Below are 19,728 nucleotides of genomic sequence, written 5' to 3' on the forward strand. Positions count from 1 at the left end.
AAAAGAAGACGATCTACCCTGCAGGACATCTAGGAACAAGGTGAAAAATAATCACTCCTACATCTGCTTTGCCCAGGCAACGTTTCCGACTGGATTCTACAAGGAGAGAGCAGAAGTAGCCGACTCAGACAGCAAAATAAAGACTTGCTGTTTCGCTTTCTCTCTCTCTCTCTGCATGGACTATCTTAGCCCGCAATAGACCAATTTCACCTGGGCAGAGTGAACGTGAACCACGAGTTCAAAAATGCCACGGAGGAAACAGCAAGCGCCGAAACGGGCTGCGGGTAAGGAGGACTTGACTCTCATCATATGGGTCACGAACAATATTACATTTTGCTACATTGTCAACACATGCGTTAAGTAAATGTTTGATGTATTTAATTATAAACTGAAATGTTAAAAGTAGTATAACATTATAGTTTACACCCGTCGAACAACACAATGCGCCCTATTACTGGACGATGGAGATTCACTCCAACTGTCGTGATATAACGTTTAAGGCATTGATAAAAGTTTTCTGTGGCCTATTAACCTATTTTTGAACACGTACACTTAGCGTTATTTCTCTCGCCAGGGTGTAAGTGTTATTCGTATTTGACTATAGCTTCTGAATTTTATTGTCCAGATTTTATATTGCCAATGTGTGGGCTGCATTTTATCCTACCCAAAAGTTTGCTCGTACAGTAATGACCCAAAGCAGTCGCAGAATCGGAAAGACGCAAATCAAAAGCAGACATGCGAAATATCAGATGTGCCTCGAGTATCTGAAACAGATGAACTTTGCATGAACTCCTAATATCTCATACATTGAAGAACGCTATTTCTCGTGCGTCGTGCACGCACACACACACACACACACACACAGTCCCCCCCCCCCCTCCACTCTTTCTGTCTGTCACACACACATACACAAACACACTCCCAGAAACCCCATGAATTTGAAAGTGTGGAACAGAAACAATAGCCTCTTTTGTTAGTATGGAATTGTTTAAAGAGCATTGATACACTTTGAATCATGCTTTACCTCACATTACACATGCACATAGTCTTAACATGTTTGGATGATGCTAGTTGATATTATTTAGTCCAAATAATACATCAGTATCCAAAAGTAGACTTCTTTATAAAGAGGTGTGTGTGTGAGTGCATTGTTGGTGTCTCTGTGTACATTGCCCTATATAGTCCCTATATATGCCCTTAATATCTCTTTCCTTTATGCTTTTTACTTACTTTGTGGGAAATTACAAATAAATGAAGTCACAACAAACAAAATGTTATGAAAAAGTCTAAGTGCAACTATAGTGTCACTTTAATAATTTCAGTTACTATACACATTTTAAAGTATGACCACATGTTCTGGACAGTAATTGGCGTGAATGCCCACCAGAACTAGGCCATGCTTGAGTGGACATCCTTGACCTTATTTTTACTAATGTTTATAACACAATGTAATTACACATTGTTATTGAAGTGACTGAAAAGGATTGAGTTGATTCATAAAGAGAGGGGTAATTTGATGGTGTGATGGGGGTATCTTTTGTAGATGTGGATGTTGTTCTCTGGTTGCAGTGGGTTGAGGAGTTATCTGTCTTTATTATGGCTGCGGATGTACAAGCAGATGGTGATTGTTCTCTGCCAATAATGGCGGTTCTTTATACCCACTAAAGATACTGAGACCCTTATCTAACAGTCACACACTCAGTTCATTACAGTACACACATTCTCAGAGAAATGCACCCAAAACCGACATTTTTTTCCCACATTTTAGTCAGTAAAATCCCCTTTCTTAAAAACAATGTCCCTAGTATTATTCAGAGAACTTTTGAGAAGATGCCTAAGCGATCCTTTTACACGCTCTCAGCTGCCTTGCCTGTAATCTGGTAAATGTGTCAGCCCTATAGAGAAATAAGCTTTCCAGAAGAGTTTCTTCATTGTTGAGGTAATTGTCTCCTCTTTGACAGGCACATTCATCAGTGGCTTAATGGTCAATCAAAAGTTGGCAGGCAGAGTGTTTTCATTCTTTCCTATCCACTACATTAGGAATACTTAATCAAAATGTCTCCCGGTAATGGCTGTGAAGAGTTCATGACTGACTGATCCGTTGTCTGTGCCGATAGAAAATTAACAGCTCGGCACTGGAGAGATGTGGGCCTGCAGATAAACAAATTGTGCATTAATATTTCATCTTCAAGACCTGGGATGTGCTATCAGGCGGCGGAATATTCCTGGGCTGTGTTGTCATTTCTCTCGCTCTCTCTTTTTCTGTATTCTTGAAGGCTCTTTGCAGCTGTAACTCATTTCGCTTGATGACTTTACTGGGGTTACAGAGAGTGACGACAAATTGATTACCTGGCAGAGCAAGAATGGAGGGAAGAGAGACGCGGACTGACAGTCATGTTATAATAATATGTTTAATGATGTGTGGAGGGGGAACAAGGAGAGAGGGGTATTGAAATAAGACCATGGAAGATGCAAGAAATAGGTTTCCTTTTTTTGTAGTGCTCTTAAAGACGTAGTGTCTCTCTCAGTCGAGGTTTTATTTTGCAAGGTGGTGTAAGAAGGCCATTCTCAGGCCTCTCACACATTAATTCACAGGACAGTTGGTTTCCAGGGTGCTTTGGCACCCCTGGAGGATTGTGTTATTAATAGGCATATTTGTAAATTGGAGACTACAGACATGCGTGTAAAGGGCAGTGTATTTGATTTACTTTTTCAGCACACTTTGAGCGTAAGGGTTATTTAAAGTGACTATTACTGGCTTGTATAATATACAACATGCAAAACCTACAGTTTGTGATGCCAGAAATATCACTATTAACTGAACAATAGGTGTTGGCAGTATCCTGTTTTATTGTATTCCACTGTATATAAACGGAAAACTTTGAAGTAGATAAATGACATTTTTACTTGAAGGAGGACCATACTTTTTTTTTTCCAGCAGTGAATGTGTTTCTCTTATCGGTTGTACGATAGCTCTGTGCCTCAAACAGTTAGCCCAATTTGCTGTTAACAAGATAAATTGGAGAACAGACAAAGGCATTAAGTGTTGCAGTGCCAGTAAGTGACTGACAGCAGCTTTTGGGAATTGGCTAGCTGAAATTCCTCCTAAGTGGTTTGTTCTGGAAACATCTTACAATCAAGGCAGATGTTGTTTATCCAGTTTAGGTACAAAAAAAGCCAATCCAATGCACCAATTTGAATGACAAAAGCTTAAAATAAAATGGCACCAAAACGCCCTGTTTCTCTTTAAAGATTGCCACCTTTTTATAACTCTTTGTTAATTATAGCTTTTTTATACTATTTGTATTTATTTCCAATATACCATTATTTGAATGACATAAGCACAACACAGTAAATTGTGGGCTTGTGATGGACCAAAAAAGGAGAGATTTGAAATCCAAGTGTGAAATGAGGACAAAGCGAACAATATGCTGAAGGGGTCTCTGATGAGATGACTGTGGTGACAATCATTTGCCCATCAAGGCTGCGTGACAGCTCAGATTCTACCATTCCATCCTACACTCCATTGAATCACTGAGTGATATCATCAACAGTGACCACTGAAGTATGGCATTGTTCTCTTATAGTGAGATTCAGCCTTCTGTTATCGTGTTCCCAAGTTCCCAATCATTTTAGACCATTGTTCTGACTCTGGATATGTGTGAGGAAATGTTAAGAGTTGAGGTTGCTGGTCTTGGCCTTCTCTCCGAGAGATGTCTTTATCATCTGGCTTCATCATCTGGAATGTTCTCACAATAATAAAACAATAAAGTAATAGAGGGCTGTTTAGTGAGTAATCTCATTGCATTTCCTACTGCATGCCAGGGAGGTGACAGGTGTGGATAGCTAATAGTTTGGGAGGTTTTTGTTTGTCTGAGAGGCAGACAGGGTGGTGCACTGTCTAGGTGATATGAACAGAGACTCTTGTGCCCTGGAGCATAGTGATCTCTCCTCCTCCCTCTTGTGTGGAAAAAGGCTGTTATGATTGGTCTCAAGGCAAGTGCCTGAGCAGTGTTGCACCTCGATGCAGCAGCCTCTCATTCACCTTGCCTTCCCTCTGAGACCTGCACTAGTTTCCAGGCAAATGACACAATTTGATATGCCGTTGGGGTGATTCATGTGGATGATGTTTCCATGTGATCATCGCTGCAGAAAAGGCAATTTCTTGTTATGATTTTTTTTTCCTCATTAAGTCCGACAATAACTCGAATATTGGGAGAGTTTATTGCAAGCAGGCTAAAACTCATTATTTCTGCCAGACATCCCAAGTACAAAAGAAATTATGTTACGGTATTTTGTCCAGGTCCCTACAGATATACTGATTTAAGAGACCGAAATAGGGACAAGTCTGAATCCCTGCAGTAGGCCAGCTAATCCTCAGTCTGTGGACTTTGAGGAAGTGAACAGAGTTGTTAGCACAGTAACTTTGTGCTTCTGCTACTGATTACACAAAGAAGCAAGTTTGTAATAAAGTACAATAAAATACAAGCTTGTGTATTCTTATATGCATAGCGTAATTAGAACTTCCATTACACAGCACACTGTCCTATGTCATCCGTACGCATATAACCTATCAATTGCCTTATGATCCACGTGTGTCCTGTTCCTTCCATGCACAATGTAGGTAAAAAGAGAACCCCAAACTGACAGTTGTTGACCTGAACATATAATATATATAGCCAGTCAGGAGATCTAAATGTCGGCCATATGGTTAGGAAGTTGTTCCATACAATCAGGGCTGGATCAGATTTCCAACCACAGATGCTTATTTAAAGAGTCTAGTGCATCTGCCGTGGCCTCAGTCACAGATAAGTACCTCTTGGTAGTAAGACAACAATGCTCTCTTATTTCAGAGGCACCATTTCTACAAGGACATGAACAGGTACAAACATTCAAGACAATGACAGTGTCTTGAATCATTGTGTCACTTAGCTGGTCCCCGTACGCACAATCTCCCAAATTGTTCACTGAAAAAAACTGTAGTATGAACCTAGATGAATAAATACAATTTATATTAACATATTCAAAGGTATTTCAATGTAATTGAATGAAAATAGGAGGATAGTATTCACCAACAAATAAGAATAGCATGATACAATGCACAGTTGTCTCAGAATATGATAACACCCAAAACACAGCGAAAGCATTAATCTGAAGTTATCCGTGGTGTACCTGATTTGCTTCTAATCAAATCCTTAATAGGCTTCAATTAAGATTTATTATGCAAATTAACCCTCAGCAGTTACTGTCTGCAGGAGCAGGAGCTACGACAATATTGTGCTAATGGTGTGATCTGTAACAATTACAAAGGTAAACTGTCTTCACACTGCATGCTCTGTGCTCTTCACAGAGGTCAGTGTGGTCAATTTGGGTTGGAATGTGTGTTTGTAAAGGTTCTATATTTAACATACCATTATCTTAACATCTGTTCTTTCATTTGTTTAGTTTTGTTCAGTTATGAGCAGAGGAGAAAAACATTTTGTGCGCTAGTTAGTTTTCTAACTTAATAACTTCAAAACGTTAGCTTAACATTATCACCCATTCCAAATGTAGCTTTACTAACGACCATCGTAAAAATATGATTAGCAAATGTATGTATGGAAATTGCATTTGTTAAGGAAATAAACAGGAAGTCTTTATCTGAGGTGTGAAGATATCCATGCTGCTTCGTGATTAGAGAAGCAAGGCCTTTAAGACAACCCACTAAAACACAGGAGGGTTAGGAAGTTGTGAACCTTGCACTTTCTCTAACTTCATTTAACATGGAGGCTGATGGCTGTCTGGCAGCTTTATAGCTGACACATTTTATGAGTCGTCACGCAGTGCAATTACATAGGACCTAATTTGATGAATCAACTCAATGTTCTGTCGTTTCACTTGACCTCACAGGCCTGTGCTCCCCATTCTCTAGACTGGGGTCAAACTGAGGCTTTCACGTTTTTACTCATCCAATCACATTGTCTGGGAGTGAAACACTAAGACATGCTGCTCCTATTACAACCAATCAAGTTGGTGCTATGTCCAAGGTATCAATCGCTATATGTAATTTGAATATGCACTAAGCACCAGACACATATTTTGCAATCAATCAATTCATAATTTGACAAGACCCATGACGTTTCTAAATGCATGCAATATTTGCAGATTAAACATATTTTTGGAATTACAAAGTTTTTCAAATAATGACTCAATTGTTCATTTTGGCCATGTTAGAAATATATACCATAAATATGCAACAAACAATGTCTCATGTTCTGCTCTGTTGATGTGCATTTTAAGCTTTAAATAGTTTTCCTGCGTGCAGAGCCAGTCTGTTGAAACTAACAGCTTAATTGAAACTCATTAAATGGCAGTGACAGCTTAGGTGTCCGTGTTGAATATAGAATAATTCTTTTGTACTTACAACTTGATTAAGGGGAACCACTGAACATATTAATGTATCAACGCCTTGTTCTGAATACACTTCACATAGCCAACCACAGTAACAGGAACACTCAAATACAAAGTCGCCATAACAAGACAAGGAAAAACAGATAACAATGTAAAAAATAATTATGTTAACTTATCACTGCATTTATTCAGCCAGGGCTTAAAATAACATAGTGATTTGTTGACAGGGGTATGAAAAGTGTGCAGCCTGTATCATGAAAAATAAAAATGAGAGGCATTTGGAATTGGTTTAAAATTGACTGTCCTTGTAATGAGTGTATGACAAATGGTATAATTTAGGGAAAGAAAATGAACGGGGGCAAACCAACGATATTATTCCAGTGCCTTTTTTATATGCTGTGAAGATAAACACATTTCACTTAAAATGACCAGAATGTGATATTGTCCAGCACAGTAATTTTAACATGTCTCACAATATATAATTAATGCAGGTCACTAGTTACAATCAGACTTGGATCAATAACATGTATGAGTTATTGAAATTGTGAAATTGAAAGTGAACATATTTGATTGTAGGCCTAGTTGAGGTGTTTTTGGTTCATTTGTTTTTTTTTTCATAGGGTAAGAACATACAAGCCCATGTCTAGTTACAACAATTTATCATATTATTTAGTTATTTTTCCATTGTAAAAATGGTACCATGTATCAAATGCTTATCACTGTCAGATTACCAGGGCCAAGTTGCATCTCACATTGCTGAAATCTGACTAAAACAATGTTACAAAACACAACTTTTTTTTCTGAGGGTAAAAAAAGGGGGATTTCCGAAGAGGATGGATTTACAGCTCTGTTCATCCTCACATGATTAATATTACACAGGGAGGTCTTTGTACAGGAAGAAGCATGTCTAATAGCAGGCCAACTGCATCTGACTAAAAGCAAACATGGTGCCAAAGGCTTCCTGTACAGAAACTGACTTGACGCATCATGAAAGCTTCATGTGGGTGTGGGGTGATGTCATCCACCAGATTTGAGCCGATTTGAGAGCACAAATGTTTTACGACTGATTGGACAAATGCATCTTTGGTATGTCAACAAAGGCAGATGAAAAAAAGGAAACAGGCAAGTTTTCCGGAGGAACTGCTATCAAAGCAAGGATAGGGTTGGATTAAACAAGTAAGTTATACTTCCTGTATTTATACAGGTTTTCAAGGCTTCTCTACTCAGTGATACCAGCGACCTTTGTAATAACTCAATGCATCCACAAAGGGTAGGGGTCTATCAGGAGAGGCTCATTTTTGGTATTCATCTCCCTCCCCTGATCACAGGAATTTCAGGGTCTCCTTGTCCTTCCTTTTTCCCATGCTCATCATATTTGTCAATACATGTGAGGTGAGTTAGTGAACAATTCAAACATACGTCAGCCTGCCTACAAATATGCAGAAATACTGTAAGTGTTCCTCTCATGGATACACTGGTTTTGTGAACCAACTACAGCAGTGTTTATTTTTTTTAACGAGTGCCAGAGATAGGAAGACCTCAGAAACTCAACTTCAATGTGGTAGTCTCTGTAGGACCTGCTGGCCAATCGTTTTGGAGTCCCAGAGTGAGTGTTGTGTGTGTGGGTAAGCCTGGAAGGAGGGAGGGGGGGGGGGGGCTTTGTAGGATCATCTCTCTAATACCTGCCACTGCACTGCCAGAGCAGGGAGAGGCTGGATTCAATGGGAAGAAAGACACTAAAGCACTGTATAGCAGAGTAATCTCTGTTCTCGTGCAGTTATGTCACTTAGATTCTGGTGTTTTCTGTGGTTTATGGAAATTTTTTATGGAAAATTGTAAAGGTTCGAATTAGGATGTGAAGAAAAATGATGTAAACGTGATTATTCAACTCTAAAAAGAATACATTAATCCCAACATAAATTGACTAAGAAATTGTCTTTGTATTTTTAGCATGAGTATCTCTCTGTCCCCTCTGGCCATTTTAAAGATGCAGGAAGTGGCCATTTTCTCCATGTCAGGGGAAGGTCAGTGTTGACATGAGCAACGTTATGTCTGGTAAAACTGAGACCATTTGGACCGTCTGTCTGCCTGTCTGTCTGTCTCACTTTCTCTGTCTGTCTGCGTGGCTTGTCCAACCAACACTATGGACTAGTGTCTCCCTGGTAACTGTTGTCTGTGGGGAGTTGATCTCGACAACGTCACAGAGGTCACACATAGATCATAGCCATCGCCGGGGGCTGTGACATCAACACTGAGTTGCCTCAGCAGGACAGAACACAGGCCAGTCTGGGGATAAACACACAGGGCTGGATGAATACATCTCTCTGTGCTGCGGGACACATACTTTAAGATGCTTATTGACAGGGCTTGATTTAACTTAACTTTCCAAATCATCAGACCCACCCCTTTTCTTCTTGTTTCAACCCCACCTCTACCCCCAATGAACTCTCATTTTCATTTGCTGAAACACAAAAGGGGAGGATCTAAAAGCCTTTAATCATGACTTCCTGGTCACTTTCTCTTGCCTGATCAATCAAAGAGATGCATGTGGCTGTCAGAACACAATATGCCACAACAACACCCGCAGGACACTGGGATCGAGTATTATCTAGGTTTTTCTGTGAGTTTGTGTGTGTTTGTGTGCGTGTGCTTGTTTGTGGAAATAATCATGTGTGTTAACGGCAGTCCTCATCCACTTTGAACAAACTGTACATGTGTCTGTGTGTGTCATTATGCATGTGTGTTTCCTACATGCTCCGTAGCGGCCCTCCCTCTCTGGCAGCAACCCATCTGAGAGGTTCCGGTACTGTCCAGACGCATCCTTTAGGGACCTCATCAGCCCCTGGATTTCCTTCCCCTCTCGCCTGAGGGCATCCATATTCATTTCCTCCTCTGATTTGGGGAAAATGATGAAAGACTGGCTTTTTTCCCATCTCCTATTTCCTGCCAAGGTTGCCTGCATTACAACACAACGTAAATCGGCACAGACCTGCAAACTCACTCCCATTTGGACAGGACTAGTCATACAGTATTGCACCATGTAAAATGGAAAGCTCAGTGATTACTGATGCAATGTGAGCTAAGTGACGAAAAGGAGATTCGTCGACTTGGCTTTTTGGGTTGTGCTCCTTAGAGTGTGAGTGTTGATCTGCTAGTTAGCTACATGAATCATCCACATATGCATATCTTATTTAGACTCAGATCTACTTTAGTGTCCTCTTAGAGGTCTGCTTCTCATCATGAAAAGAAAAAAAAACTCATTCACTCTGAAGTTATTAGCGCTTGATGATATCATAGAGATAACTCCGGCGGTTTGAAATAACCCTGTGATTAAACTGGTGGGTGTATATTTATTTTCTTACTGAGGACGGGAAATGAAACATAATAAAAGTTACAGTCACATAACCAAACTCTGTAATTAGATGGTAGACTTTGATGATGCCCTGCACATGTGGCTGTTTATCTAAACCTCAGGTATTAGAGCAGGAGAGCCTAGGCACACGGGGCGGGGCCAACCAGCTCAGTGTGAGTCTGAAGGCTTTGGTTGCCATGTCGACCCTAAACACACATGTACACAGACGGCGAGGCCTGCAGAGAGAGGATCCTCCCCACCTCTGGCTCAGATCAGGAGGGCTCTCTCCGGTCGCAGGAATGCTCTCCTGCCTACAGGCACATTGAACAGAGTGTGTCTGCGGTTTGCAAACAGCCCACATTGATCATTATTCATGACAGACAGTCATATGGAGGCTTATGCTTATCCGAGCCTGAGTAACGCAGTGTTTGGGCTTCATTCAGCATAATAGAAACTTTATGTGTACAGTGCCTCAGCACAACTGCTGTTACTGTATGTAGAACGCCCCTTCTGTTGCTCTTGAAATACTGTAGGTGGTGTGATTCATTCCTGCGCTGACACTTGTGCTCAGATCATCTGCTTGTATGGAAACCCAAGCGGTTGCAAAATAGTGAGGTTATGACTTTGCTGTTTATTTCTCCAAGCAGTTGGTCATACATTGCAATAAGTATACAGTTGTTAAAAGTTGTCATCGACACTGTAGTGTACTTTCCTGCGCATGTGAAAAGGTGAGCAAGACTTTGTCAAAGCCTAGCTAGTTCAGTGCAGTGTACCATTAAATTGTTTAAGCAGTTTATGCACAGTGGGTTGCAGCACTGGTGGGTTGTGACTGGACTCCATCTTGAGTCTCGTGTTGCTAGAAGCAGCAAGAACACTTTGAGAGCTGGCTGGCTATAGCACCAAACTCGGGCAGAAATTTTGGCCGGGAAGTAATTGACCCTCCTCTGAATGACACTGGCATAATTCACCTTAAAAGTTTGCACTGTCACCAGGATGAGCTAACTGTCTCCGTAAAATATATGGGTGCAATTTTCGAAATAGGTTTATAGCAATTCTTGGGAGAGGAGTGCAAGATAGTGATATTACTGACTTTATTACTGCAGCTGAACACCATCTAGCACCTTTCCCCTCTGTGTCTCTCTATTTCTCCACAGCAGAGAGTGGTGAGGGATCACACAGATCTTACATTGGAGGCACTTAAGGGAAGATTTGAAACCACTGTACAGCAATTCAGTACAGAAGGATGAAATGTTACCAAAACCACTTTAGCACCCATTCCTAAACCACACATTAGCAATATCTTAAAAATAAAAAATATGTACGGTAAAAAGAGGCACACAACAGGGATAATAACACGGGGTATTGGAGGGCACATCATTAGAATTAGAACATATCACATATACTTTATGATTAAATAATAGGATTGAACTTGTAAACTAAACACTCAAGTGTCTTTCTGACTACAACATTACATTTTTTATAAACACAAATGGATCCTTCCAATTGGTGCACTTTTTCTTCCCTCTAGTACCAAAAAAAACCTGATTTGACCTCATGATATTTAATGTACAGTGCCTGTATGGTGCATCTAAAAAATTGATCTTGACCTAGTGTTTGAACAAAAGCAACACTGTTACACTGCTATCCCCGGCTGATGCCACTCCCTCTCTGGCTCTCTGTGAATACTCTCCTTTAATAGTGTGATGGCTAGTAGCTAACAGAAAAAGTGGCTTATTTAGTGGGTTGAGGAAAGGTAGGCAGGACGAGGATGGGGTTTCTGTGACTGGCAGCAATCAATCACTCGGTGAGGGCAGGCTAATGAAGCAGGTTGTGGTTTATTAAAGTGCTAGCAGGGAAAAGATTACTGCAGGGCCCAAGTTTCCCAGAAACCCGACAGAGGACGGATACAGTGGCGTGCCTTTGACGGTTAGAGGCCAGCCATAAAGCAATCAAGGTGTTTACTCCACACTGGCTGCCATTATGTGACATGGGTGTAAATGCAACTGCTTCTAAATTCTTTTCTTTTAGTATGTGAAGTAGTATGTGAAACATAAAAAATATGTGTGTGCTGATGTATGGACAAGCACAAAATGACACAGGGCCAAATTGTATCCAATTGTAGTTGGATAATTATTGTAACTGCCTCACAAAGTCAGCCACGTCAAGGAAATAGCAACAATACGTTGTAGGATTTTATTGGTTTGCTTTTTCAGTAATAGGCATTTTATATGTGTAGGAAAAATAAAATAACGTTCTGGTTTCAGATTAACATTCATATGTTGAGGGGTTTTGAAAACAAGACACATTTTTAAGGTGAAGTGTTAAAACCAGGGCACATAAAGATAGTTTAGAAGACAAATGGGCAGCGAGGGAGTGAAAAATGCAAAGCAGATGTTTTTCTCGCCATTTTTAATGGCAGGGAGACATTACTGATGCCATTACTGAGACCTTTTATGGCTTCTTTTAATCCCTCGACCCGCCCCAGGAAAGAAAGCCCTAGTGGTACAAAGTAGCCGCTTTACTTTAGGACGACAATTCAAAACCATTTTCATTTTGCCCCCTAATATGCGGTAGCATACGGTCTTAAAGGGCTTTCCTGGCAATTTTTCCTCTTTGAAATCAAAGGTAAGGAGTTGTTAGGATACACTCAGGTTAATACATCTTCTGCAATGATAAATAACACCCAAGCACAGCAACCTTTATTTTTATTTGGAATCCACTGCAATATGTTTATGTCATATTAATACAACTCTCGCTCACTTTCGGATGAACACAGTGAATTATGAACCATGTAACTACCAAAAACATTTAAGCTAGCCAAACATATTTTGAACACAGATTTACGTGTGGCATACTATTCAAGATGTCTGCTTCCTACATCACATTCAACCTGCAAAGCTCTAAGGAGCACTTCCAGGGATCTGGATGAGGCTAAAAATGAGGAGGAGATGAACTATATGGCTCCATCCCACAGTCCAGCCGGCAGTATATCAGCAAAATCGCAGCCGCATGGGCGTGTGTGTGAACGCGCTGCCCATAAATATCCCCGTCCCCCCATAGGGGCCCCTCTGATGGTGATGGCGAAAGGATGTCGCTGTCTGGGTGATGGAGTGCTCCTGGTCCTGGCCCTGGGCACATCCCCACGTTCAGAGCCCGAGTGGGAGGCCTACCGCTGAGCAGAGCAGAGCAGAGCGCTGGCCTGAGGGGGCTGTCTTAACGGCCAGAAGCCACACAGCAGCCGCAGCAGCATTAGTAAAGCCCCCCCCCCCCTCTCTCTCTCTCTCTCTCTCTCTCTCTCTCTCTCTCTCTCTCTCTCTCTCTCTCTCTCTCTCTCTCTCTCTCTCTCTCTCTCTCCCTCCCTCTTTATTCTCCCTTTCTCTCTCCTCCTCTCTAACACTCTTTATTCTATCTCCCCCCCACTACTTCTCAAACTCTCTTTATCCCTTGGTGACTGATACAGGAGCAGGGACATTCTCTAACATTCACTGCGCAGTCAGCCATACTATAAGCCAACATACAGTGTAGTAGAGCATTGTAGTGTTCTGTATATAAGAGGTTTGGTTTCTCAAATATTTTTACTCTTTTAATCTCCTCACTCTATGTCTTGCTCGACCATTGAGCTTATAAGAAATGTCCCTCTCTCACTCACTCACTCACTCTCTTTCTCTCTCTCTCTCTCTCTCTCTCTCTCTCTCTCTCTCTCTCTCTCTCTCTCTCTCTCTCTCTCTCTCTCTCTCTCTCTCTCTTTCTCTCTCTCTCTCTCTCTCTCTCTCTCTCTCTCACTCACTCACTCACTCACTCACTCACTCTCTCACTCTCTCTCTCCCTCTCACACATACACACGTTGGGCACATTCTCACTGACTTACTGACTCACTAACTCACTCACTCACTGACTCAGGAACCTAAGATAATCACGGATCAGTAATTAGCCTTACTTTCTGTATTGTAATTGGGGGCAGAGGGAGGTTACTCATTCTGTAATGTTTTTTTCTTCCTTTCTGATAATTACACACTTTAGGTTGCTTGGGCCAGCTTTCAGTGTTTTCCTTTTTTCTGTCTCATCACAAGCAAGTTCTCATACATTCTTCTGTTACTGTAATGCAGTGGCTCTTGTGTTTTCCATAATTTAGTCACAGGGCAAATCTTTGAGAAACAGTTCCATTTTCTAACCACTGTCTTTCTATTCCTTTTTGGGTTTAGTACTTCTATACTGTCTTGAGTGGGCCTTGACAATGTCCAGGTCTGTCCCACTTGGCAAGAGAGAGAGACCAATAGAGAAAGGCAGAGTTTATTTCCTGTTCTTGTGAATCATATATCAGTACAATTCCCCTCTGTGCTGTTTGGCAACGGCGGAATGACGGGTGTCATTTATCATACAGACTGAAAGAGGCTGTGGGAAAAGGGATTTGAATTCTTTTGGAGGTGTGTGTATTCTCCTTAGTGGTGGATCATTAAACGGTGGAGTTTTTCTACCGGGATAAGAGTTAGTCCTCTAGCTGTTACAGTACTTTGGACTGGCTGGCTCAATCAGCATCTAAAAAAATAGATTTACTATTAACTTAGATGTTGTATTTGAACAGACTATGAAAAATCAAGACACTAAGATTGATGTTGTCGTTGTCATGCCAAATTCAATTTTGATTACAATGTTTTGATTAATAGTAACATTGTGATCCTTATATTTGGTTGAAATCTGATATTTGAACTGGACTGTTTGTGTTTAATCTGATATCTTAAAATTGGTTAATAATTCTATGGTTCTTCTGACACACAGTTTATATTCTGTAATCTACAACAGAAACACTTACTGTCAACTGTAGAACGAGGAGGAGCGCACACTAAGGGGAGCTTTGGAGTCTTTTTTTTCAACTGTCTGCAGCATTTACTATATTATACGTTTTGAATATTGTGATCACACAAATAATTTTTGATGGGCTGTCACCAAGTCTTCAGCCGTGGTAGCAAAAATAAATGTGTCAAGCCTTTAACTTATCCTCTCACAAAATACCTCAACCCCCTGCTGCTCTAATTGAGTGTAAATCCCACAAACCTGTGAACACACAGGCACAACTAAGTACATCCTGAATCTGGTTTCTAAGGACAGCTTCTGTCCCCAACCCCAGCCTCCACCTCATCAAGAAAATACCTTTTAAACACAATTTTTGGTCCACATAGGTTGACTGGAGTGCAGCCTTTTTTTCTGCTAATCCAACTCCCAGCTATTTTATCAGAAAAGGATACTCAGTTAGACCCCATCAGATGAGGGGTGAGAAGGTATAGGTATATGAGCTGGGAGCGCTTCGACTGTCAGTGGTGTTAACTGTCTCTCATATGAAGATCACAAAGTTAAATGTGCTGTCAGCAAGTCCTCAGCTAGAAATAGATGTGTGGAGCTTAGCTTATAAAGTATCTCCACCCCCTGCTGCCCAATATAATCTAGATCCATCAAACCTTGTGAACACATAAGCAAATCTGAGCATGAAGGTGCAATGCAACACATTTTCAGTTTTCACAAGGTTTCAGTATGTTTTTCTATGAAATAAAAAGTGACAGAAATCTTTGAACATGTTTATAAAATTGGAATTTCATGCCAGTCTCCATGTCATGCTGTGAACGGCAATATTTATCATTCCTACCAACATAAGGCAAGAGTCCTGGCCCTTGTGATTTTAAACTGTCCCTGCACATCCCTTACTCTGTGAATGCTGTGCATTCATAGCCTTGTGTATCTCTATGCTTTTGTAACCCAACTTGGAATGCACAACCTTTCCCAGTGCGCCCAGAGTCCTGGGCCGGTATCTTGACATGTTCGGCTGCCACTGCCTGCCTGCTAAAGAAGAGTGTTGATGCCCCTGAGGTAAATGAAAACATTTGGTTCTTGCCAGACCCGTTCACATCTCAGCCGGCCCACATGTGCTGGCAGGTGACGCGTGTACCAAGGAGAACAAGGCAGACTGGGAATGGTGTAGGTGGCCTAGTTCTCCCCTCCACACAGAGACTCAGCTCAGAAAACAGCCCATTCAAATCGACCAAGAATGATCTGTGGTCATCAAAATTTGAGCTTTTATTGTCATAGTCATAGCATTCATCTCTGACTGTCCACAGTGTTATCTCAGTCTCTAATGGTGGAGGGACTGTTTGCTAATGGCTCCTTTATTAAATGGGCCTGTAACAGTGTTTGTATGTCATTATAACTGCATTTCTAGCATTACTAAAGCAGGATCCACGTTGTCATCCCGTCCTGTGGATGAGCATGGCCGATCATAATGTCACCAGATCTGCTTTTTACTGTGTCAGTCCAACAAGAGGGTTGACATTGTGGCAAAGTTTCATATCAGTGTTTGCGATTGCCATACAACCCTTGTTATGCTCTTCAGGGGAAGCTGGTTTGCAATTAAAAACATGGGGCAAATGTTAATGAAGTAAACTACTTTTAACTAAAAACAATGCATGCTGTAAATTCCTTGACTTTTTGCCTCAATCTACAGTTTCACAGACAAATTAGATCAAATTTTCACAAAATTTCTGACTTTCTTTGTTTTTTTACTCTCGTCACTGTATTCTCGCTGAATAGTTTCGTGGCATCAACAACCGAATATGGCTGTTTTAAACTTTGAAGTACTATAAACTTTATTTTACCAAGAACCTCATCAACAACCATGACTCTTGTACAGTGATGTGGTGGATAACACCCAGGCTCATCGGGTTATTAAATCAGGAAGAATAGCAGGCAAACTTCTGCCCATTCCCGTGATTGATGAGCCAAGCCCTATTTGCTGAGGCAGTGTGTTTGTTCCTGTGTAATTGTCTACCAGATGGCTAAGCTAAGTGTTCTTAAATGCCTTTAGACCTGCAGGGGTCTGGAGTCTAAACATTTCCTATGGAAACGGTATTGTTTTTCGACATCAAACTATTATTATCGCTATGTTCTCCAATGTTCAGGATGAAGATAGATCACATATTTATTCCGTTTGAAAAAGTCACAAAAATGCTTGCACTTCAAGGGTCAACATTTTGCCAAACTTACCTAGATATTTTTCTTCTAAGTGCATTTCATAGACGACCTCGCAAAAATAAGCCCTCTTGAAAGAGGGGGAGGATGAAAAACAGAAGTGGAGCAGTATCCACTACCTGCGAGGAGTCAGATTGGAGGAGAAAATGGATCTAGGTGGCAGTGCGAGTCATCAATCACAGCCCCTCAAGGGGAGCCGCAGCTAAAGCTGGTCTGAAGTGCTATCTGTCAGCTGCTGGGATCCAGCCAGGGGACCAGAGAAGGGCCCTATCGCCACCCATCAGCTCATAGCCTGCACACAACTGCCATGTAAACATGTGCAGGTGCTCCTGTCAAAATAACCCATGTCCCGGTTCAGGAGGTTGCGCATATTTCCTCAAATGGATAGTTGCCCTTCTTCTGTAGGAGGATGTGTCCTCCCTTGCCTTATACATGTCGGGCTCACTGGACGCTACGGTTTTAATGATAGGTTTTTGTAAAAATACAGACAAGTTTTCAGCTCTACTATTTCTAATTTATAAGCAGGGGGTTTTATCTCCCTCCCTCCCTATCCTACTCTTAAATAAAGCCACCAAGTGCTTCTCCACCAATGTCGAGCCTTGCCTGTCGATACCTCTCAAGATGGATAGTTGTTCTGCATGCTTATTGATTCGGTACAGGCCAGAGATATAAGTATCATTTGTCATTTCTGGAATTATTTGGAGTCCTAGTTAAAACCCAGAGTGGGGGAGATGGCCGTGCCTTGGGGGATGGTAGTTTGCGAGGGGGGGGGGGGGGGTCGGGGCGTAGCGAGTTGTCTGGGCTTTGATGAATGACTGCACGGGTTTTTGGTTTTTACTGCGAGCGCCCGGGCCTTTAGCTGCTATTTGCTTTCACCATGGTCCAAGAAAAACAATGCGATGGGTCCAAGGACTGAGCAGCATCGTCCTGTCATGTGTAGCCACACAGCAAGCAGGGTGGTCCAGGCTGGGAGAGGATGGGCCTTGGACAGGACATGCTGCTTGTACACAGGCTCAGTTGGCTGCTGCCACCCTGTTGGCTCGGTGGTCTGGTACGTTGGCCCCTTTGAATTTCAATAGGAGACAGGGTACTGTATCTACAGTGTATTGGTGAAATATTTTCTTTGGCATATATAGTTATTCACAGTCATTTTTGGACTTTAGGACACATGTAATATGCATGGCGATGGGTTGTTTAGTAGTCCCATCGACAGCCTGGTGATATCCCTTGTGACTTTGCTTTGATTATGTTCCAGTTTGGGCTCCAGGCCAACATAGAGCTCGCTTCATTACAGTATGGATCATCTTTTCAGACCATTTAAGATCACAGAGCGCACAATCAGATACAGTACTGACCACTCTGAGAGACTCAAAGAGGTTCATTAAGCTCTTTGATTCATTGAGTTCATAGTTATTAGAGCTGTCTTTGACTTCACAGAATGAAAAGAAGAATACAATAAGTATTATTTACCATTTAGAATACTGTTTGATTTGTTGTGTAACATGATTCTTTTTGTAGGTTTTTGACTTTAGAAAGAAAAATATTATAAGCGGTAGTACTGAGACAAGACCACACTGACGTGAGTGACAAGTAATTACTCTGGTTGTCAATCAAACTATGGTTTGATGCAAGTATACAATCAGACATGATACACAACTTCAAATCTTAAACTGAAAAGGATCTCTATCCTCCAAACCCATCATATTTGTCTGAATGGGCCTGGAGGGAGCTTGTGCTTAACTGCTGTACCATATTCACACTGGCACCACAAGCCTTTTGCTTAACCATCATGATTGCCACCGCTTTTCAAGGCTAGATGACCATTGTGAATTCAGTCCCATTTTATCCTGCCAAAATGTATTTTATCAGCTACAAAGAGAGCGAGCGAGAGTGTGTATGGCATAGACAGAGTTGTCTTTCAGCTTTGTCTGTGAATATCCTCTTACCCAGCAGCCTATATGCTCACTGTATGTCCCCAGTCTCCCTGCAAAGCCAGACAGGACCGGTCACCAGGGCCCAGAACTCCAGCTGCATTTCCATCAAGCAAACGTGCCGTCCCTCTCATCATCCAAACACAACGGACACACAATGCTTTAGTTGAAGTCATCACACTCTATGTTCTACTCAATTGCAGTTGTACAGTTTCCCATAGTTTTCTCCTTTTAAAATGTCTCATTTTGTGGTTACGTTTTGGATGTCATTCCTATTTCACTGTCTACTGTTTGAATAACAGTCAGTAGCAATTTACTCTATGCATCAGTTCATTTTATTCTGACCCATCTGACAGTATCCATACATCCTTACTCAGTACATCAAGGCGGGGGAAAAAAACGACATTAGTAGGGCAGTCATCACCATTTTGCTATGAGGCAACCCACAACAGATGCCCTGGCTGGATCCCCTTGGAGAAGTAGTGCATGAATTGATATATCCCTGTCTCTATTCTCTCTCCTTTCTAATGCCTTTCCTAGAACTTGAACAAACAGCCTGTGCGTGTAGGACACATAAGACAGATGTTTAGGATTACTTTCACCTCGTTGCTCTATTGTGTGCACTTTAAGGGAGCTCAGCTGATGTGGAATGCCACTCATTCAGGCTTCCTGCTCCTACAGGGCTTCTCTTGTTCTTTCAAAGTGCCATCTGTACAACAAAAGGGGAGGCCATGGGTTTAAAGTGTAATGTTGAACTCGATCAGCTTGTATGAAACATGGAAGGGGGAATAAGCTGGTTACCAAAAACACAATTAAATCCGATTTTTTATAAATAGAGTACAATTCCACATGGCTTTAAACTAAACGGAATATAACTTCTTTAGACTGAAGAGCAGAGTAAAGTGTTTATGTGTTGCTCAGTGTGTGTTTGCAAAAGTAGAAACAAATGGCCCGGGTCTACATTGACATTGTTGAGGAGTGACATTATCTCTAAGCAGAGCACCTATCTAATCTGTCTGCCGTGGGAAGCAGCAGGACGAG

General features: G+C 41.4%; 1 protein-coding gene across 1 annotated transcript in view; it reads left to right on the forward strand.

Annotated features, from left to right (window-relative positions):
* The first annotated feature begins 115 nt into the window (after positions 1-115).
* Positions 116-19,728, forward strand: part of LOC134018691 (teashirt homolog 2) — a 31,664-nt gene continuing 12,051 nt past the window's right edge. Inside the window, exon 1 of the mRNA XM_062458826.1 lies at positions 116-284. Within this exon, the coding sequence (XP_062314810.1) occupies positions 245-284 (40 nt within the window). The 5' untranslated portion in view covers positions 116-244. The remainder of the gene's footprint in view (positions 285-19,728) is intronic.

This window comes from Osmerus eperlanus, chromosome 4 (genome assembly GCF_963692335.1).
Source record: "Osmerus eperlanus chromosome 4, fOsmEpe2.1, whole genome shotgun sequence".
Taxonomy (NCBI): domain Eukaryota; kingdom Metazoa; phylum Chordata; class Actinopteri; order Osmeriformes; family Osmeridae; genus Osmerus; species Osmerus eperlanus.